The sequence below is a fragment of the Anastrepha obliqua genome, chromosome 5 (genome assembly GCF_027943255.1).
Source record: "Anastrepha obliqua isolate idAnaObli1 chromosome 5, idAnaObli1_1.0, whole genome shotgun sequence".
NCBI lineage: Eukaryota > Metazoa > Arthropoda > Insecta > Diptera > Tephritidae > Anastrepha > Anastrepha obliqua.
The window spans coordinates 77,969,737-77,992,994 of record NC_072896.1 but is presented as its reverse complement, the minus strand read 5'-3'; the positions used below and the strand labels follow the sequence as shown (position 1 = coordinate 77,992,994).

At 35.0% G+C, this 23,258-nt stretch overlaps 1 protein-coding gene across 1 annotated transcript; it reads left to right on the top strand.

Moving 5' to 3' along the window:
* The first annotated feature begins 5,723 nt into the window (after window positions 1–5,723).
* On the top strand, window positions 5,724–16,229 carry LOC129249188 (phospholipase A1). Its single transcript, XM_054888854.1, has 4 exons — window positions 5,724–6,098; window positions 6,180–6,303; window positions 7,128–7,398; window positions 15,125–16,229. Exons 2-4 carry the CDS (start codon window positions 6,201–6,203, stop codon window positions 16,044–16,046), a joined length of 1,296 nt encoding a protein of 431 aa, XP_054744829.1. The 5' UTR covers window positions 5,724–6,098; window positions 6,180–6,200; the 3' UTR covers window positions 16,047–16,229.
* The last annotated feature ends 7,029 nt before the right edge of the window (window positions 16,230–23,258 follow it).

Sequence of the window (23,258 nt, the reverse complement as noted above, 5' to 3'; positions counted from 1 at the left end):
ATATCTCAAAAATTCGAGTTTTTTATAAATGAATAAGTTTTTACATTTTTTTGCCAAAAACACGCCACAGTTATAGAAGAGTTTAAACATAAAAGTCCTGCATAAAAATGTTTGAAAATAATGCGATTTTTGGAAATATTTTCATTTTAGTGCAGCTCACAAAATCTTAATATAATATTTTTCCGAAATATTTTGGTCGAAGTCTAAAAATAAAATAACTTTTCTGATTCCGATCGAAAAATGATTTTTATTTTGTATGTAGAGTGATGATGAGCGCAGAATAGAAAAGTGTAGCCAACATCAAACCGTTAATCGACTCTCAGCGAATTTGAAGGAATCAGCTGATGTGCTGGCGTAATACCTATACTCGTATTAGGTTGAGGAAAAATAAATCCATTATTTTTGAGTTAAAAATTTTGCGCAAATGGTTTAAAACTGTTTTATGGTCGACCCTCAGCTACTGGGCGATGAACGACTGCTAAAATGCCGGTCAACTTCGATTATTTCTGTGATTTTATCGACATTATGGACATTTTCTTTATTTCTTATTGACTTCTTTAATATCAAAACTACCTGAACGGAATCGACCAAACCAAAAATGCACGTAATTAGCTGTTGCAGTATCGGCACCATAAACATCATTCAAAATTTCCGCCGTCTGCCCTACATTGTCGTTTTTATAAAAAAAAAAAAAACTGTTAAATGAACCGAATTTTCTCTTCGTTGATTTACACTGTTAACACCCTGTAACTCACAATTGAATGGAACAAACAAAAAACAGCAGACGAATTTTTTAGTGTGAAATGTCACCTCGTCAACGAGCATGAATATTGTTCGATCGATACTTTACGAGTTATCGGTCACTACATATACATATAAGAAAATTGTGGACTTCTTTTTCCTTACACATACAGTGACTCCCAGCTTACTTGATGCGGCCAAAAAAAAATATTAAAATATCAAATATATTTTACAATATGTTAATTCCAATGCAGGAAAAAATCTTATATTTTTTTTATTTTTAAATAACGTGTTTTTTTAATAACAAAAAATGTTTCCACATAAGAAGGATATGCCAAATCAAAGTAATTCATTTACAGTTTTGAGGTCACAGCTTAAGTGATGCACTAAATTAAAAGTATTCGGAAAACATAAACACATTAATATTTCGATTTCATGATTACGGCTAATACTTAGTGGGGTATCCTTGCGATTCAGAACAGCTTTTATTCGACAATTCATAGATTCTAGATTTGCTGTACAATCGGAACTAATCCTATCCCATTCCTTCTGTAGTGCCCGTTTCAGATCAGAATCATTAGAAATATTGTGATCAGCACTGACCACAAATTCTCAATAACTTTGAGATCTGGACTCTGTGCAAGTGTCCGTACTACATGTGGGCAGTTCCATATAAGCCAAGTTTTTACAATACCAGACGTATGCTTGGGATTGTTGTCTTGGCAGAACCTAAACGAATCCCTAATGCCCATTTTATCCGCACTTTCAACTAAATTATCTTTTAGCAGATCCAGATGCATCTCTTTAATCATGTTTCCTTCGATAAATGTTAAATTTCCGACGCCTGAATAGAACATGCAACCCCATACCATCACACTGGCCCCTGAAACAAACCTGAAAGGTTATATTCGCTTTCATCCGCAAAAACAATGGACTTCCCGAACGAAATGTCTTTGTTCAAATGTTGTCTGCAAAACTCTATTCTTTGTTTTCTATTACGAGCCGTTGATGAATGGCTTATTTCGGGCAGTCCTGCCGTGAAAATTTTCTTCGCGAAGAACTCTACGAACAGTTTCAGGGTTACAGATCTTCCCTAAGTATTATACTTTTCAACTTCGTTCGTTAGATTTTTTTTTTTTTATTTTTTTTTTTTTTTTTGTTTATTTGTTTATATAAATAGTACATAGTAAGACTAAGGTCTTTTAATAGTACTTCAACAATATTATAAGCAACTGGAATATTTTTAACATACAAGTTTCTTAATCTAAATTTTACACCAGTTCATTTATGAATCAATCCAATATATTTAACTTAACTATAATAATAAGAAGAAAAGAAGCAATAGGAAAAGAAAAGAAGGATTTAGAGAAAAAAGAGCAAAATTTGGAGTGCCTAAATCGGATTCTTCTTTAACTTTGCGAACAATCCACCTCTTATCTGCATTATTAATTATTTTATTTGGCACAGATCTGCTTTTATCTTCTATCTTTTTTTCGTATCGAAACCTTTCTATAATGTGCTAGACATTTGCGGAACTAATAGCAACAATTTCTGCGATTTTTCGTTGGCTTTTGCACTCTTTATAATGACGAATAATGTCTTCCCTTTTTTCAAGTGAGGTACGTTTTCCCTTTTTAAAAACTTTTAATTTTTCCAACTTTTCTTTACAACAGTTTTTTTGAGAATGACTTAAGACGCTAAGCTAATCAGAAAAAAATACATTGCACCGTTATTGCATTCTCAGAGAAAATATTAAAATACACTGCATCATTTAAGCTGTGAGCATATTTTGATGAGAAAACTATTCGTTTTTGTTATTGTTCTTTCTGTAGTGGTAAACACTACATATGTACATATCTCATTACAAGTCGTATACATTTTTGAAGTGAAACTTCATAGGGGTCGATGAAGGAGCGAGAATGGAGAGTAAAATTTCAAGGCCATGCAACGTTTGAGGCATTTTCGTTCTGCGAGAGAGAACAAAGATATAACGTAGAGGAAAAAGAGAGAGAGCTATACTTTATATACATATATCTTAGATACACTTTAGGCTATTTTCCCTGAGTTAGGCGTTATATTTCCTTGGTGCCCACTGTTTGGAGCGTTTTTTGGACCCAATTTTTTTGGTGTTTTTTTTTGGTGCCTACTTTTCGGCTACTTCCTGACTAGTGCTTATGCGTACTATAAAGTGCTATCCATTCCGGCGTCGGACTTATTTGTATTGCCTTGCAGTAATTTGTGCCATTGTTGCGGTTCTGGAATCGCTGCGTTTGTGCGGGTGATAAACGCTCTGAGTAGTGCGCGTTGTTGCCACGGTTTGTGTCCGGCGTTTACCTACACCGGTTGACCCTTCTCCGTTTTTTGTCAATTTTGTCTATTTGTATTCTCTGCAAGTGTGGTGAATTTATTTTGTTATATATACTTTCTCTCTCTCTCTCATTTTCTCTCTTCTTTCTGTTATGTGTACACGCACTCTTTTTTATTAAATTTAATAAAGATCGAGTCATTTTCTTTTTTCTAAAAAACTATTACCTGCATCAAATAAGCTGTGGGTCACTTTGTATCCAACACTGGGCAACTACTGTTTGTGCTCTCAAGTCCCCTATGGCGTAGCAGCCAAAGTTAGTCTCACAATTTTGCTACGGATGGCCAAATCTAGTAATCTATCATTCTTCGAATGATGCACCCTAATATACATGCATACATATATTCACACATACACACTTACATACTCGTACATGCTAAGATCTACAATAACACACAATTTTAGGCACAATGTCATTTGCCAAAATCATTCACCTAGCCACAGTTCTTAGTGAAATGGTGTTGGCAATGGCACTCAGTAATGCAAATGGTTGTAATGGAAATGGTTATGGTAATGCAATAAAAAGTAACTACTCAAAGCTCGCTTTTCGCTTGAGCCTACAATTACATACATACATACATACATATTATCTACCCATTTTCATAGCAGCTACCGAAGAGCATTGTGCTTTTGAGCCTTTATGTGTCGCATACACTCAACGGCAAAAGTCACAGTTAGCGAGCAAGCTATTGCTTATATGTGGCTGGAATTATTGATTTGATTTTGAGAGGAACAGAAAATAATATATTACTTTTTCATATAATTCTTGAACTTGGTGTTGAAAGTTATTTCCTTTATACGTCTTTCGTGAAAATTATTAGTTCATTTAATTAAAACGCAAATTTTCGCTTTTGATTTTGTTGATTAATTGGTGCATGAATGAGTTTGTTTAATATTGTATGTATGCACACTTTTGCTACTAAGTGTATATTTCACTAGCTTGTTTGTGGTGTGCGATTAGTTGCACTTAGCGCACAAGTTGTAATCGATGTGAAGCGTCTAAATAAGTTATTATGCTTTCGTTGTTGTTTTGTCGAACAAATTGAATTTTAATAAATTTATGCTTTGAATTCTCTGGCGGCATTGGCATAATTTTCAATCAATTTATGCTTGCTCGTATATGTACACCCACAGTGGTAATGCTTTGTGAGAGTGCACATAGGTGAATTAACCGAAAATATGTACATATCCATACTAACTTACAGAATAAATACACTTGCAATTCATATTTTCACAGGAATATCGATAGTTTTGTTGGTGGTCCGCGCATTTGGTATGAAAATTAATTTCTTTATTCTGCATTTCAAAGTTAACAAAGCTTTCAAAAGCCATATTTACTATTTTATTGATTAATTTAATTAAATTTAGCGTTTCTGTATTGCAAACAATGCAATGTTGTTGCATGCTTTTAGGCGTTTTTAAATAGCTCTAAGTTATATTGGAAATTTAATATCAAGAGCAGCCTGGCAATCGCAATACTTGCTAAAATATGTGCAATATTAACATATTGTATTTACTTGTTGCATATTGAACTGTTGCAAAAATTGAACTATCCCACCGCAAAATTGGCAGACCGAATCAAATGATTTTAAATGCATCATCAAAGCGAAGAATACCAAAAATTTGTATTTTGTCGATAAAACATTACACAAAAATTTTAAAAATATAAATGAATGAATTGAAACGATATAGATTTTGAAAAATACATAACGTTTATGAAATTTACGCACAGAGCCTTTAACATTTTTCACAATTGTAGTATTTTAAAGCCTTAACAACTGATTCATCTGATTTAGTATTATTAAAGTATGGTAGTATAGTAGCCAATGGAAAATATTGCGCTAAAAAACACGAAAATTGGTAAAACAAATTTCGTACGCTGCAAAAATTCAGTTTCTTCATATTTCGATTTTCTCCCTATTGTGGGTGCCGGTTTAGTGTTTTTTTTTAATATATTCAGAGTTATAGCCATAAAAATATTCAGAGTTATAGTCATTTATTTTCTAAGAAAAAATCCAAAAAAAAACCTGTAAAAAACCACCTTCAGGGGAATGTCCCCCTGATTACACACTATTTGAAGTAAATCAATAAAAGAAAATCCTCTTTGAACACTGAGCTACAAAAACTCCTACCTATTTGCACTCTCTCTCTTCCTTATTTTGTATAGTCACCAGAAACAATTACCTGTGTAGAGCAAACATACGTAGTATACATACATATATACATTCTCGAATGCGTTCTCTAAACGCTCATTAACACCTCCTTTACATATACTTATGTCCATATAATAATACAATACATGCATCTATAAATATGTATAATTATGTACACACTAGCATACCATTGATCGTGAGCGCACAACGCATTTAGGAGCACTTGCTCAATTATACATATATGAGCGTTTCGTATGTCATTCGGTGCATCACTGCTGCATTTAACATTGAATTAACTATGCCGTCAACAACAAAAGCCATCGGTATCATTACATCATCAATGAGCCACTGCAGTCTTTCAACAGCTGATCGGCAGGTAAAGTCAAGTAAATCGAAAGAATAGAGCCAACCGCAGAGTATTTACACTTTAACCAAATTTTCGGAATTCAGTTGCGCTATGACGATCGTTCAGATGAGTTTATAGTAGCGCTTAAGCTTTTTATATTTCGATTTTTACGTACGAATAAAAGGCGGTTATACTTAATATACGACATTTTGTTGTTATGGAACGAGTTGAGAGCGGCTAAAGGGGAGCGCGATCACAGCTTCAGTTCAACGGCACTCAACGTTAGAGGAAAGTCGCGAATCATAAGCTCTCAACTCCAACAATAAATACGAGTATCTGCAAGAATTGTTGTTCTTTTGTGCATATCTAGTACACAAGTTTATATTGTTGACATTTTTTGCGGATATTGTTGTGGCTGCGGTAGTGTTTTCTTTTCCGCTACTGTTTACTATGCCGATAGTTCTGTACGCATGCTGTCCGCGTTAATCTTCCAGTATGTGCATGTGAAAATTTCAAAAAAGTGGAAATTAAATTAAAAGTGCTCATTTCAATTTTTTTTAATCCACTGCTAAAGTGAGTCTACTAACAAGCTCAGATGAAAAGAGCGGAGGAGGTTACATTTGATATATTCGCCAGTCGTGCTACGCTGCGTATTCCAGTGCTTGTGTTTGTTGTATTAGCGATACTTGCTGCAAATGGTATGTAAGATTGAAGAGCAAAGAAATTAAACTGCAAACAAAAATCAAAGAAATAACAAAAATAAATCAGCCTAATTAAAAAATTTAAGTAATTAGTTTTTACCCTTTAATGTCCAAGGATGTCTCAGCTATTTTAGTTGTACTGATTTATTTTAAACCTCTTGATATTGGTAGCTCTTAATTAGAAGTAAATTTCTACCGAGATGAATTCATAGAAACACGAAAAAGTAAATATGTATTAATGAAATAACTAATCGAGTGCATAATTATTTTCTAGCTAAAATGAAAGAATACATTTTTGGTATTTTTTTTTTTTAATTTGTATAATTTTTTTTAATTTGTTTATTATTATTTTTTTAATTATGTAGTTTATCTCCTTCAGATTATCGCTCCTCTCATCTTAGTTTTAGTTAGATGTACGTAATCCGCCTTCTTATTCAAGTCACTTAGTTTCAAAATTACTCAAAAATATAAAATTGCTATAAAAAAATTATAGACTCTCAATTTGTAGCATTTGAAATTTGGGTTAATTACATTAGAGAGTTAAAGACAACAATACAACTGACAACAATCAAAACACTCAAAAATATTATAAGCTGAAAATTGTAGTTAACAAGTTATAACGATAAAAAAAGTATATATAAGAAAATTTATATTAAGCGTACAACCTTGCCAAATAGGCTGAGCTTCTTATCAGAGGGGCCTAAATATCAAACATCCTGCAATTCATACAAATATACAAATGTATATAAGCATGTACATGTATTCACAACTATTCTCCATTCACTTTCATTGAACATATTGTCTTTCTCCTTCAATTGCAGTTCTCTCCGTCGACAGCGCGCCCTCACCCAGCTCACTGCGTGATGCTTGCGGTCATACACTACGCCGACCAACCAGCTTCTTCAAACGCCATTTTGACTCGACTTTCATGAAAAACTTTTTTAAGCATTTGATACCATTTACCAGTACAATGCACGTCAATATGCAATTCTTTCTATACAAACGGGGTTTTGCGGAGTGCGGACGTGAAATTATAACTGATGACTATAATTCCTTAGCGATGTCCGATTTCAAACCTGAGCATCCAACGAGGTATGTGGCTAAAAGCATGACTAATCTTTGAATTTACACGCTTGAGTACTCAGGGTTGGGGATTGAGCACCAAATATGAAGTATTAAGAATTTCGAATTGAACACTAAGTTTGTTTAAAACTGAATACAGAGTATTGAGTAATAAGTCATGGCTATTGAATATTCAGTACTTGAGTTATGAATAAAGGATATTGAGGATTAAGAATTTCGAAATGTAATTAAAATTCATTACATAGTATTGAGTATTGAAAATTCGGTATTGATTTTTCAATACTGGGAGCTGAAAACTAAAAAGTTGAGTATTGAGTATTGTGTACTAAATATTGAAAATTGAGTTCCGAGCAATTAGTATTGAGTATTGAATATTGAGTACCGAATATTAAGTATTGAACATGGAAAATTGAATTTCGAGTAGTAAGTATTGATTTTGAGTATTGAATATTGAGTGTTAAGTTTTGAGTACTGCTCATCAAATATCAAATATTTTTATTACTGAGAACTGAAAAATGCAAAGTTGGGTATTATTTAGTGGATATTAAGTTTTAAATATTAAACCTTGAATATTCTTTGTTGAGTATTCAGTAGTGAGTTTTGAATGCTATAATTTAATTAATGGACTTTGAGTCTCTTAGTATTGAGTATTTCGTATTGATGCTGGCTATTGAATGCTAAGAATTTATTAGTGGAAATTAAAAATGTAAATGTATTGTAAATAATTTTCAAATATTTCAACGCAATTTCGTGAATTAATGCAGACTAAAAATATGTAATATATATGTATGTATTTAAAAATCACTTTAAATTTCGCAAATTTGTTTGTGCATTTATGGATTCACGTGAAGGCATTATTAATTAGCGTTAATGTTATGCGAATATTTCCACAAAAAAATTATATTATTTGCACATATTCATACATATACATATGTATGTATTTTTCTACATTAGGGTTTACTTTGCGTGACACATTAATTCATATTTAATCATTCATTTCGTGTAATTTTAAAAGTTATTTTTAGCAATGCTTTCAAAGGTGTGAAAAAGCTTCTCAAGAAAGTCTCAGTTCGAATAGCCATAATAAGAAAATTGGGGAAAAATATGAAAAGGCACAACAAGCTTTACATCTTTCTTTGGTTTTACAAGGCCGTGGGAGTTTCAAACAAACACCGGACTAGTTGTTTGCAAAGGATTGGAATTACTCAAGTCGTTTAAACGACCAGTTGTTTCTTTCTCGTGCTAACCGGCGCCAATTAGACACACCAAGTGAAGCTAAAACCTTATCCACCTGATCTTTCCAACGCAGAGGGGGTTTATTCTGCTATCACCAGTTGGTGCCGCATCGAATACTTTCAGAGTCGGATCGTTTGTATCCATTCGGATGTCATGGTTCATCCAACGAAGTCAATTGTTTTTTTCGGGCTCGCCGAAACCCAATTTCTTTTTCGGCAGCGGTACGCAAAAAACGAGAAATGCTGGTCAACTGCTCCTGCATGCTGGATTGGCGGGGGCAATACTTTCAGAAGGGAGTGAGAGTCAAGTAGCGAATATTCTGTTGCCTGTTGCGATTGCAGCTTCTCGATGTTGAACATTCTTTGCTTAGTTAGATGCACGTTTTTTTTCCGCACAGAGACGTGTACGTATTTTACCCGCAACAATATAATGATCCGAGTCGATGTTGGGCCCGGGGATCGTATGTACACCTAAAACAATAAAATCGTGTCTTCCTTTACCGAACAAAGCGAACAACTTTCGATGGTTGAGTAAAAATGTAAGTACAAAAGGATTTCTTTTTGTAAAGGGTGGTTAAGTTTTAAGGGCCGGTGTTGATTTTGAATAAAATACATTTTTTTAGGAAATTATTGTCATTTCTCTTTACTATGATAATATTAGTATGGCTGAATTACGTATGGAACAAAATATCGGTCAAATGGGCGCCGCGGCCTCGGCGGCACACCTCCATCCGATGGTCCAAATTTTCGATGACGCTGAGGCATAATTGAGGTTCTATGCCGTTAATGTGCCGAATTATCTCATCCTTTAGCTCTTGAATTGTTGCTGGCTTATCGACGTACACCTTTTCTTTCAAATAACCCGAAAGAAAAAAGTCCAACAGTATCAAATCACATGATCTTGGCGGCCAATTGACATCGCCACGACGTAAAATTATTCGGCCATCAAATTTTTCGCGCAAAAGAGCCATTGTTTCGTTAGCTGTGTGACAAGTGGCACCGTCCTGTTGAAACCACATATCGTCCACATCCATATCTTCCGATTCGGTCTATAAAAAGTTCGTTATATCTCACGATAGCAAATACTATTCACAGTAACTGCCTGACCGGCCTCATTTTGAAAAAAATACGGCCCAATGATGCCGCCGGCCCATAAACCGCACCAAACAGTCACTCTTTGTGGGTGCATTGGTTTTTTGGCAATCACACTTGTATTATCATTCGCCCAAAATGCGGCAATTCTGCTTATTGACGAATCCACTGGAGTGAAAATGTTCCTCATCACTGAAGATGATTTTCTGCGAAAATTGGTAATTCACTGTTGCCATTTCCTGCCATCATTCTGACCATTGACGACGTTTGAAATGGTCAAGAGGCTTTAGTTCTTGAGTCAATTGCACCTTGTAAGCGTGTAAATGCAAGTCTTTATGCATAATGTTCATCAACGGCGAGCGTGAGAGGTGCAATTGTTGAGCACGACGACAAGTTGAGTGGCTCTTCAACCACACTATCGCGAATAGCAGCAATATTTTCTACAGTATGAGCTGGACGAGCATGCACTGGTGTTATTTTCAGATCTCCTACAGATCCGGTTTGTTCAAACTTTTGCACAATTTTTCCGATTGTACGCACATTTGGACGATTAAATTGACCGAAAAAATCACGAAGTGCGCGTGTTTTGATTTGAACGCCCGTTTTAATAATAAGCCTAAATATGTAACTTTCCATAGTTCATATTGAATTAGTCTGAAATTGAAAAATGTTAAATGAAATGCAGAAAAAAACTTGACGTTTAGGTGTGGTTCACATTCAACATCGGCCTTTGAAATTTAACCACCCTTTACTTAAATATTATGACCCATTAAACCGAATTTGTTGTAAGAATTTGTGTGGTTTTTTTGACAAAGCAGCATTTTCACTTTTTAATGAAACTGAATTAGCTATGAAACTCTTCGGCAGACTGCTAAAACTTTGTAAAAAGTAATTTTACTGTTAAAAGTTTTACCAACTGCCAACTAACGAATTGCAAAAGTAACAGGCCCAATGTGTTTTTCCGTTTCATTTTACTTTTATTTGAACTGTGGATTCATTAATTTTTATAGATTTAACTAAAAATTGTTAGAGGTTCGATAAAATTTGGTTTTTTTTTTTCAAAGTTGCAACTGGGGGTGCCCCTAAAAAAATGATTCGATTTCAAGCCAAAAATTTTGTGTTTTTGAAAGAAATGCTCAAATTTAGTACTAAGAAAAAACAATTACTTACAAATTAAATGTTAAGATGCAGTTAACTCTCTCTCTCTCTTAGCTTCACAGTCTATGGTGGACCATAGCTTCATCAACAATCCTCCTCCAATTCAGTCTCTCTCATGTCTCATTTCTCCAATTGCGAACGTTCATCGCTTTTATGTCTGCTTCTACGTCATCAAGCCACCTCTTTCTTGGTCGGCCTCTTTTTCTTTCTCCAATTGGACGCAAAGTAAACACTTTTTTCCTTATGATGTGGCCAATCAATCAAATCCGCTGCGCTTTAATGAAACGTATTACATTTTCACCACCAATAAGGTTTTCACGGATCGATACATGCCATTTTCAAGCCCAATAGGACCGTAGATTTTTCCCATTATGGTTCTTTCAAATCGCAATAGCTGATTTATATCATTAGCTTTCAGTGTCCAGATTTCAGCACCATAAGTAAGAACCGGACGTATCAAAGTTTTATACTTCTTGATTTTCTGCATTCGTGATAAAACCTTTGATTTGAACAATTTTATATTTGAATAGTACGTCTTATTTGCAGCTACCGGAAAGTCTTAAATTAATTCGAGGAATAGTTTTCAAGTAATATGCCCATCCAGCGCCTTCAAAAACGTGATTTCAAGAAAAATAGAGAAGAGCGAGCAGTTTTAAGGTAGCACAGCAAAATCGAAAGTTGAACTTTTTAAAAGACTTTTTCCACTATAGGATCAAATGGATATTGTTTTCAAGACCCTAAAATGTTGACTAAGCTTTTTAAAAAAATGTATATTTTTTCCATAATCCTGGAGTAGAGGTACCCCTTAATTGTAGTAGTATTACTATATTGCAATAAGTGACACCCTAATGTGCATACATACATATACGTATGTACCTATATTCGAAATCAAATCCAACAAAGTGTACCGAAATAATAGCTCTTTTATAATTAACGCAACTATCACCGCGGCTATGTCATTATATGTGACACATACACACAGACAAATGCTGTAAATAATTTAAATGCTTTTGTCTTTTAACATTTAATAATTCATTGATACTTTTCTAAATAAAATTAGAAGCTTTAGGCCAACGAAAAAAATATAAATTCGTACATTCATAAAATTAAATAGTCGCGTATTTGTCATGACGTATTAAAAATAAATGAGAGCAATTAAATTGAAATGCTACCACGGAAAAATTAGTCAGTTTAGTCAACTTACATCATGACAAATTATTTTTGTTTTTTTAGCGAGCAGCAAATAGCTTAATCTATTGCGGTAGTGTGAATAATTATGAAATGCGCTAATTCAAATGCAATAAGTAAACGCAAATAAAACAACAATAGTAAACAAATAAATATAATATAAAATACAAATAAAATACTAGCGCGCATTTCAGCAAACAAATCCAGCGAATGTGGTCTTCACACACATCACAGATATTTATCGACATTTTTGAGGTCAAAATTTACGGTTTGTGAAGAAAATATTTATATAATATAATATATATAATTGGTGCTTACACCCTTTTGGGGTGTTTGGCCGAGCTCCTCCTCCTATTTGTGGTGCGCGTCTTGATGTTGTTCCACAAATGAAGGGACCTTCAGTTTAAAGCCGACTCCGAACGGTAGATATTTTTTTAATGAGGCGCTTTTTCATGGCAGAAGTACACACGACGGTTTGCCATTGCCTGCCGAGAGGCGACCACTATTAGAAAAAACTTTTTTTCTAATTCTTCCGCCTGATTTAATTAGTGGTTAATACCCTATATAAAAAAAAAATTGAATTTAAATACAAAAATGTGTCGGAATTTTTTGAAGTATTCTTGCATAAGTTGCTTAACATACGAGGTGTGTTTAAAAATAAGGCGAATTTTCAAACATATCTTCGAGACGAGTGTACCAACATAAAAAAATAATCATCGCAAGTCGAATGTACATCGCCCACTATAGTTGAAAATTCGCCTTATTTTTTTAACACACCTCGTGTTTAGCAGTAATCTCTCTTTACTCCCAGGTAAAATACATAAACTGCCCTGGTATACTACGAAGTTTAAAAAGTTGCAAAATCTAAGAAACAAATATTTTAAGCTATACTAGAAAACTAAAAATATTGCCTTTAAAGAAAAATATTATACATAGATTATATGACCCAGTTCAATGTCCTGTAAACTTTGTTGCATAATAAATATGTTTCTCGGTACGAAATAGAGTTAAAAGGAAACCAAAAAATTTTCTGGAAATACATCAATTCGAAAAAGGTATATTCTAATATTCCAACCAGAGTGAAATTTAATGGCAATTTTTTTAAGAATTTGGCTGACTCTGTAAACCTTTTTCTGACTTCTACAAATCCAATTATGCCGTGGACTCAGAAAACGTCAACTATGATTTTTGTGTTGATGCACCAAAAAGCTTAGACTTTGGGCCATTGTCGTTATCTGCACAAGATTTTATTAAGGGTATTTAATTTTTACAATCCTCCTTGAAAAGGGACATTGATGGAATATCTTCACTGCAATCTTGAAAACTGCTAATAAGAATGAAATAACAAATTATAGGCCTATATCTAAATTATCGACTTGTTCCAAACTTTTTGAGAAAGTGGTCAAGGACAAGCTAGCATTTGCTGTGTGTGTAGTGGACGATCTAATGTTACAAATTTAGCTGTTTTTTTCAATTTTGTGTCTATGAGTTTAAAAGTAGGTCTTAGCTGTCACCATATAACACATGGGCTGAAAAGCCCTGAACCTAACTTGAACGTTTTGTTGTTCAAAATAAGTTTTATTCATCACCGTAATTTCGATTAAGAACAACGAAATCATTCCATCGCCGCTCTAACAGTTCAATACCTCTTTTGTAGAACGATTTATCTTTTGCCTGAAATTAGGCCTCAGTTTGTCCGATAGCCTCTTCATCCGAGCGAAATCTCTCACCGACGAGCATTTTTTAGATCTACGAACAGCCAGTAGTCGCTAGAAGCCAAATCTGCAAAATATGGTGGATGGGGGAGCAATTCAAAGTTCAATTCATTTAGTTTTGCCATCGTTCTGATTGACTTCTGACACGGTGCGTTGCGAGCAACAGTAAGCAAGCGCGGCACCCACTTTGAACAGAGCTTTCTCATAGTCAAATGCTTATACAATAAAAGCTTTTGATATCTTTACGATGTCAGCTAACTCACGGAACTTTACTTCCCATCATTCAAAACGGTTTTGTGGATTTTTTAATACTTTCTGGTGTCATCGCCTCATTTGGATGTCCACTGCGTTGTGCGTCATCGGTCAACCGTCATCAAAATTATTGAAAATCTTAATTTTTTCGAGCCTCTGACTACCCCTAACCCCTTAACGACGTTGGTCGTTGTTTCAAGTATTCGAAATATTTACTCTATGTAGACGATTTGAAATGTTTTCGCAGAATCTCCCCTCTTACTCCGTCATCTGGACTCCGATGTATTCCCAACTTTCTCTTAGAATTACTTTCTTATAGAATTTGTACGTTTCGCTCTTCAACCTTTACACTTTGATAGTCCCTTGCCATCCTACAGTGCTAAGTGCATGCGAATCAATGTTTTATCACTTGAGATCCGACGACTTGTTCAAAGCTTAATGTTTATATACGGTATCGTATCCGGTACCATTGACTGTTCAAATCTACTCGATCAAATAAGTTTCTATGTTCCTAAAAGAGTACTTCGCTCTTATAATCCATTCTGAAGTTCTCAGATCTAATTATCTTAGTTTCGCCCCTCTTAGAAGAGGACTTGAAAAACTTGATCGGCTCCCTAGAAGTCTTGATGTTCATTTTGCGATGCCAACGCCTTTGTTTAAGTCACTTATTGTATCGTATTATTTGACCAATAAACTATCTATTTAATTTTAGTGCTTGAGCTTTTGTTATTTTACTCTGTAAATCTAGTCAGTAAGGTAACACCATTGACTTAAATAAAGAAATAAGAAACTCCCTGTACTTGGCCAGCTGTGGCTACAACACATATTTGCATACACACAGTCACTTGAACTTACTTCTTGTATATACAGCTGCAGATCAACTACAGCTTTCATGACTCAGTATCGAATTTGCTTTTCCCTTGAATTTGCTTGTACTTACCAATATTTTAATCTTTCTGCGAAAATTTCGGTTGCCAATATTTATAAAGCGTGCCACTCCTTGTTTACTTCTTTTATTCTCTACAAGTTTTCTCATACACTTTCATTATTGTTATTGTTGTTTAACCTTTTCTCCTACTCTCTCCCGCATTGCAGAATTATCATTCATGGTTGGATGAGTCAGAGTAAAGGGGCTTTGAATCGTGCCATCAAAAATGCTTACCTCAGTCTAGTCGAGCTCGTGCCACAACCAGCTGCCGTCGATTCCGGCAGCCGTCTCTCTGCTGCATCAGATGTCGATATTATAACCGACAGCGCGCCCCTCAACAACGACTTTGGAAATAAAATTGACTTTGAAATTAACAATACCACAAGCAACAGCAGCGCCATCACACCAAGCGACTTCAATGTCATCGTCTGCGATTGGAGTGTCATTTCGTCGAATGTTAATTACTATAGCGTTGTCGATATGGTAGAGGACTTGGGGCACTTGCTCGCCAATTTCGTCAACTTTCTACACCTCCGTACTGGTCTCAATTATCACGATGTATATTTGATTGGCCATTCGTTGGGCGCACAAATTGCCGGTAGTGCTGGCAAGCAGTCTTATCCGTTCCGCTTCAATACGATTTATGCGCTCGATCCAGCTGGTCCGAAATTTCGAGATCTTAGCGATGAATATCGCATCGATCCCAGCGATGCCGAATATGTCGAGTCCATACAGACAAGCAGCAGTTTGGGTTTTCAGGAACCTGTCGGTCATGCCACCTTCTATCCCAACTATGGTCGTGATCAGAAAAAGTGTTACATGTATGGTTGTTCACACAAGCGTGCCTACCATTACTTTGCCGAATCGATTACCAGCCGTTTGGGTTTTTGGGGTACACTGTGTCGGCGCGAGTCGAATGATGTTTGGATAATTTCGGAATCAGGTGCCGAATTTCGCATGGGTGGTGAGCCGTCTACGCCGAAGAGGGGCACATTCTATGTAAAGACAGCAGATCGGCCGCCATATGCTTTGGGTCGGAATGTTCAACCACTAAGGCTGGTAACTCCGGCTATAGATGATGTGCACTAGATAAACATTTTATATTGAAGGCCTCATTTAATGCATCTTAAAGTTCTGGCAAGGCTTTTAATTAAAAGAGCGAAGCTTCTTGTACATAGAGCCAAACAATTTTTATAAAAATATTTATTATGGCATAATTAATTTTTTACTAATTAAAATGTATTTGTAAAATTTATTTAATATATAAACTAATTTTCCTGTTTTATTAAATGATAAAAAGACCTTCAGCTACACTTATTAAAAATAAATGTTAAAACTTTTCTGTGGGAGCCCAGCATCAAAATTAAATTTGGAAATTCTACAACATTTCCAGTCTAAGACCCTTGCACCCTGGTAAACGCTCCGTGGTACTTCGGGACTTAAAAAATTAATAGGTACTTAAATCAGGCGGCCACCACAGCCGAATAGGTTGGTGCGTGACTACCATCTAGAATTCAGAGAGAACATAGTTTCGAATCTCGGTGAAACACCAAAACTAAAGAAAAAGTTGTTTCTAATAGCGGTCGCCCCTCGGCAGGCAATGGCAAACCTCCGAGTGTATTACTGCCATGAAAAAGCTCCTCATAAAGAATATCTGTATTTCGGAATCGGCTTGAAACTGTAGGTCCCTCCATTTGTGGACCAACATCAAGACGAGACAACATCAAGGTCATATGCATAGATTTAGCTTTTTTCTAATAGCGGTCGCCCCTCGACCCGGAAACCTTTGAGTGTACATATATCTGTCATGAGACTGTTCCTTAGAAAAAAGCATTTGCCACCCGTAGTGGGCTTAAAACTCTATTTCTCTTAATTTCTGGAACAACATCAAGACGAACACAACAAATAGGACGAGGAGCTCAGCCAAACTCCCATTAAAGCATGGAAGCGCCAATTATCTATATACTTGTATATGTATATTATACTTGAAGGTGAATAGGAAATCAGTTTACCGATTATGTGAAAGAAAGACAAAAAGGCCAATTAAGGTGTGTGCTCATTATAGGATAGATAAGATTATGTGATATGATCGGATGATCTTATGGGAAGTGCAAGTGACTCTACTTAATGTGATCTACGTAGTGGTGATGTGATCTAACGACCTGAATCTGACTAGAAAACCAGTCTATCGGCTCCACAAGAAGACACAGATAGGCTAGTAAGTTAGTGTCTATGAGACGGTACGGCTCCACCTATGTGATGTGATCGGATAACCTTGAGTCGACTAGATGGGATCAACCCAAATTGGTGTGATGTGATCATGTGGCCTGCCAAGTGGGCCTACTGACTTTATATTAAAAATAGAAGGGCGCAAGAAGAGACAGTGACAGAAACAGACGTTAAAAATGATGTGATGAATTCAAAAGAGCTGACTGTTTACTAACTTATGAATAGGTAATGTACACCAGTAAAAATCATATAATCAGGCTGAGTCAAAATGAAGTAATATCGTGAGTATAATTTACATGTAATGCAAACAGAACGACTAATAACTGATGGTATACTTCTAAATAGATCTGAACTCAATACCCTACAAGTCACTTATTGGACTAGCCAATGCATCTTTTCCTTGAATGTAGCGCTATAGCGCGAAGAAGGCTGATACATCTGGGCCAACAGTAGCCAGAAGAAAGGCGCATGCGCTTAATCCAGCCTAGCTATCCTGAGTTTAATCAGGGAACTGGGTCTGGATGAGATGCTGCGATGAGCAGATAGCACAAAAGATCATAAGGTCGAAGAAATCTGGTTCGATTAACTTGCCCTCGGCCGTCATAGATATGAGCGTTGATTTTTTTGAAACTACCTGAACTGTTCATTAGCTTGTCGACTAAGCGGATACCGAACCACAACTTTAATTTTTTTTTTTTTTTTTTGCAGATAATTTGAGCAGACCGGCTTGGTAGAGGTACCGCTATGAGATATTTGTCTCCACTTCAATTTCCAGTGTTTTGGCATAATATAAAAGCAAAGACAAACCGAAAACAGGATGTCTTGACCGACTAATTGTGATAGCATAAAATAATCATGAAATTGCATGAACAAGGGAAATTAGATAGAAAACAAATTACGAGAACTCTACTGGCTACTAGGAAAACAATCAAACCTAAGTGAATTATTCATACTAAGAACAATCACAAGCGTAGATTGGTACAAAAAAAAGACGATATTCAAAACGATTTCGGCTTAGACGCAGTCACTGAAACGTTAAAGAGAAGCAGCTGTAGCATATCTTGTGACTACTAGAGCACAAAAAAATAAAAATGAGACTAATACCGGGAATGGAACTTCAACCAAGAAGACTAAAGCGCAAAACAGCCACAGATGTTGCTCATATTTTAAGGGGTACCGGTAATCTAGAGCCCGAAAATTTAGGGTATTTTTAGGATTTTTTTACAATAAAAAAGAAAAATGATATATAAATTTTTTAGGCTTTTTATTAAACTTTTTTTACACACAAAAATGAAAAAAAAAAATTTTTTTAATTTTAATAATTTAAAAAATTGCGCTGAAGTTGACCCTCCCGAACATACCAATACCTTTAGCAACTTGTAAGATGCTTATAGACAAACACACTATCAGTGCTGCCAACAGGCTATAGAACACTTTCTATGCGGGTTCATGGCTCTGGATAGAAAAAGGTTCAATATTTTAGAAAAAAGTTCCCTGAATAACTTAGCATAAGTAGCCAATATAAAAATAACAAGCCTTGTTAGATATATTAAAGCCACAGGTTAGTTCAATGAGGACAATGTAGAGTGAGCAGAGAGGGCAGCCCCTCATAGTGGTACCACGATGAGCCTACAGCAGGCCTAGGTGTGTCAACCGCCAACCGGTATACCTACCTACCTACCTACCTACCCTCCCGAAAAAATTGGACCTGGACGGTGTTGTCCATTTTGGCTCTTCTATTTATCTGAAACATAAAAACCAAAACAAAAACATTTATCAGTATGACTGTGGCTATGTACCGTAATAGAAGTAATAACTATTATAGAATAAAAAAATTGACAAATCGGGCCCTAGTTAATGGGCTCTAGAAAATATAATATTGCGAATTTCCGCATGAAAATTTCACAGTATATTCTTAAGATACTTTCGAAATATCGAAAAAACAAAAATCGTTTTTTTTAATTTCTAGACCACTGGGTCTTAATATAAATATAATTATAGAAATCCATGTTACGTTAGAAAAATTATAACTAAATACCACTAAAGCCAATAATGCTATCATGCAAAGGAAAGAGACATTTTAATTTCAACCCACACAACAATTAGTTATTGGTCATATTAACAGATTGTAACTTATATCGGGATTAATAAAAAATAAAAATAAATGAAATCGTATTGAAGTTCCGTTAAAAGAAGTCCCATTAACATGATTTATTTTGTGTAAGCTAATTCGAGAGGATATCGATGGTTTCCAGGTCTACTTATACACATACACATACGTAAATACATGTAATTATGTATGAATTTGCCATTTTTATATTCTGATCAACACGATGTGGCATGTGGCGGGTTTTATGTGATATGATTTGTTGCAAGATGATCGAATGCGGAACAATCAAAGAAACTCAAAGATATGATCTCACGATATTCTGAGGAACACAATGTCAAATTGACATCAAAGTAAGCCGCTGATTTTATATTAATAAACTCTTAATGTTTTCGGCATAGAATTAATGGCCTCGGGCTGAGTCAGTATGATGCTATATCTATACAGTAGGTTCTGTTTTTATGCGGCTTTTTTTTTATGCGGTTTTGAAATAGTGCGGTTTTTTTTTTTAATTACAAAATGCATGTCGACCTATCGGGAATTGTACATATAAACAAGATTCTAAGCCAGCTAAGCAAAAACTCATCACAGATTACATCAGAAATGCTAACCCTACAAGTATGGAACCGCCTGCATAACTATCTAGATCAGACGTGTACATTTCCTCAAGTGACGAAAGTGATTTTACGCCAAATCCTAAACGAACGCGCAACATGTGGGTATTGTCTGATTTTATTTCTGACTTAAATTTATTTTTCGATTCTGACGTTTCTTAAATAAAGATATAATTTTCAAAAATACAATATTTTGTTTATGCAATTTTATTTAATTATTTCAAATTCATGCGGTCTATGGAACGTATCTATAGTTATAATATGGGACTAGTGCCCTTTTTTATGCGATTTTATTACGTTATTTCAGATTTATGCGGTTTAGCACTTTTGAAACGTATCTATAGTTTTACTATAGAACTAGTAGCTTTTTTTATGCTGTTTTTTTTATGCTGTTTTTTTTATGCTGTTTCTTGCGGAACGTATCTACCGCATAAAAACAGAACCTACTGTACCTTTAAACGACTTGTGTCAGATCAATTTAAGAGCTTCACAATTTTTATGGCCTTTGCTTTTTACCATACAGACGTGATCTTTAAGTTCCCAGCAATGAAATTTTTGAAAATCAATAGGTCGTATTCTGTTGTTCGAGTGATTTTTTTTTTTGGTGGTGCTTTTTTGGTGGTGGTGCTTTTTTGGTGGTGGTGCTTGCTGCATTCGTATGAAAACACGATTGGGACCCATTAATTGTTTAAAAATTAATACTTATCACTGGAATCATACTCAACTAAAGAGCGAAAACTTGTCTTAAGGTCAATATGCGGTAGCTCATGAAAGCATTTCGCTCTGCATTTTAAACTTTTAAAGTTAGTATGCAAGCCCTGCTGGAAAAATTTGAACTATGAACTTGCTGGAATTCAGAACTTTGCCGATAAATACAAACTTATGCGTTAGTGGGTACAATCGATGTGACACCCAGGATTCTCAGATTTCGATGTTTTTTCAGTCCTGAAAATCCCGCGATTATTTGTTCACGGGATTTTCAGGATTGCTAATTTTTACAAAGTATTTTGAATCTGAAGGGAAAGCAACATTACTTTTAACTTTTTAGCAAATATGGATAAGTTTGAACGATTTTGTTTTTGTTGGTAAAAGGCTTCTCAAACAATATTGGTGCTATTTTGTAAAGTTGAGTTGTTGCAAAATAATGAATATCTGAAACCCGGTATTTGAATAACGAATCCTGAAAATTCAGAAATTGGTTTTATCTACGGGATTTTCAGGATTGTTAATTTTTGCAAAGCATTTAAAATAGAGGTAGAAAAATCCACTTTTATAGCAAAAAAGCTAGTCAATGTTCCGAACGTAACTCAATGTGGTAAACTTTTAAGCAAATCTGGGTATTTTTTTGTTTTCTTTTTATTTAATATGAAATGCAATGCATGCTCACGAATGCCTCTGTTGTCAAAAAATGCACTGACTTAATTCATGTTTTATTTTAAAGCATAGTAAGACATTAGTTCGCGTTTCACGTGAAATGCCAATCAAAATCCATACAAATTGCATTACCGTGAAATATGCGTGAAATTTCGTATTTATCTCACGGCAAAAAAGTACTAAGTTCACGCCTTCAAAACACCGCGCAACATGCCAGCAACATTTTATCACATCTATTTAAAATGCACATGTCATTTAAAATTGGGCGAAAACCGACAGTTCATTTGTAAGTGAAATGCCTCAGTTCGAATCAAGGTGGATTTAATAAGGTGACAGCATTCACCCAGCTGAATTTTTCGCCGTAGGGATGGCTTACGTCAAAATGATATGCTTTGTTTGTATGTATTGGTATGTTTACATTCATATGTTTACATTTGCTTGCTGATTTTGACATGATGCTTGCACCAAACGCAACAACAAATACATGTAGGGTTTTACTTATATGTGTTTGCTGTCACCTGTAATAAATTCGCCTTGGTTCGAATACTGCGAAGATATGGCATTTTTAAGCGAAACGTCATCGCAAAGAGTTTAATTAAATCTTCCTTATATTTTTTTGTAGTAACATTACATATGTTGTGTTATTACATAATGAATGTGTATTAATTTGTTTAAAAATACTTTTCTTACACAAATTTGCCAATTGCTTCTAGGGCGATGCTCATAAATTTGACGTTTCATCTCATTTGACAATCAATGTTGCTAGCAACATTTCACAACAAATCAAATGCATGTGGCTACAGAAATTTCACAGCTGGGAAATTAGTACTAGCCTTAACATAAATGGATATGTATTAAAGCTTACTACTTTCGCTTATACGACTTAAATTGAAGCATGAACACTTTGTTTACTTTTTCAGTTTTTTTGCATTCATCTTTTTTGGGCATAATTTAAGTTACTCTGTCAGAAATGTACTCACTAAAGTATGTACTTTTAAATGTATGAGTGTATAAATTTCACTATTATCTTTTGTTTTGTTAGATTAGATTAAATTTGTGGGCGGTTAGACAAGTCAAAGCACTCAGTCAAGAAGACCATTGGACTACACTTCATTGGTAAAGAAAGATTAAGAGGTCCGAAAGAGGATCATTTCGTCGTTAACTATCCTAGATGCAATGAACCAATCACGTCTGCTGGTAGTTATACTGGCATGATCAGATTGATCGATGGAGCTTTGACCAACAACACTTCTGCAGCTAAGGAAATTTGTCGAAAAGAGAAAATCGTTCACTTCTGACTTTGAGACCGTATAGGTACCATTAGTTTTGAGCAGTGAGTACAGCTTAGCCGTCGGGTCCCTTTAGAGGACCTTGCATAACTTCGCTGAACTGTTCCGACTATCCAGTTAAGTGCAAAAAAGTTCTATAAGAGTCCAATTTAGATTATCTAATTTTTTTCTTACATTCCTTCCTCAGTTTATGGTAGGCAGTCCAATCCGCGTCCAACTGAGTTTTAAGAGCTCTGTTAAAAAGTCTCTTGGAAGCTTTTCGGAATTTTGACAGTCCAGCACTCCACGAAGCCCTCTCATACATTATGCTCGAGGATCTCCTCTTTAATAAGATCATCATACAGGTATCGTGTCCAATTCGCTTTTTCCAGGTTGTCTCGGCCGCAAGGCAAAACTCTATATAACGATGGTTGTTTTGTTACTAATGAAATAATTTTTTAATCTTTAATTAAAAAATAAAGTACATAATTTAATCTCGGGATCGTAAAAATCGACAAAAGGGGCATCCCTAATGACTACATATCGCCCGTTTGCTGAATGAATTCAAAAAATCAAAAATTCAATAAAAAGGGCTTCAAGGTTTTTCCAACTAACTATAGTTACGTAGATCTTCATCACTTAAAATATGGCATAATCGTACTATACGCCCAAAATTATAATACAATTTTAAACAAATTTTCTACTAAAT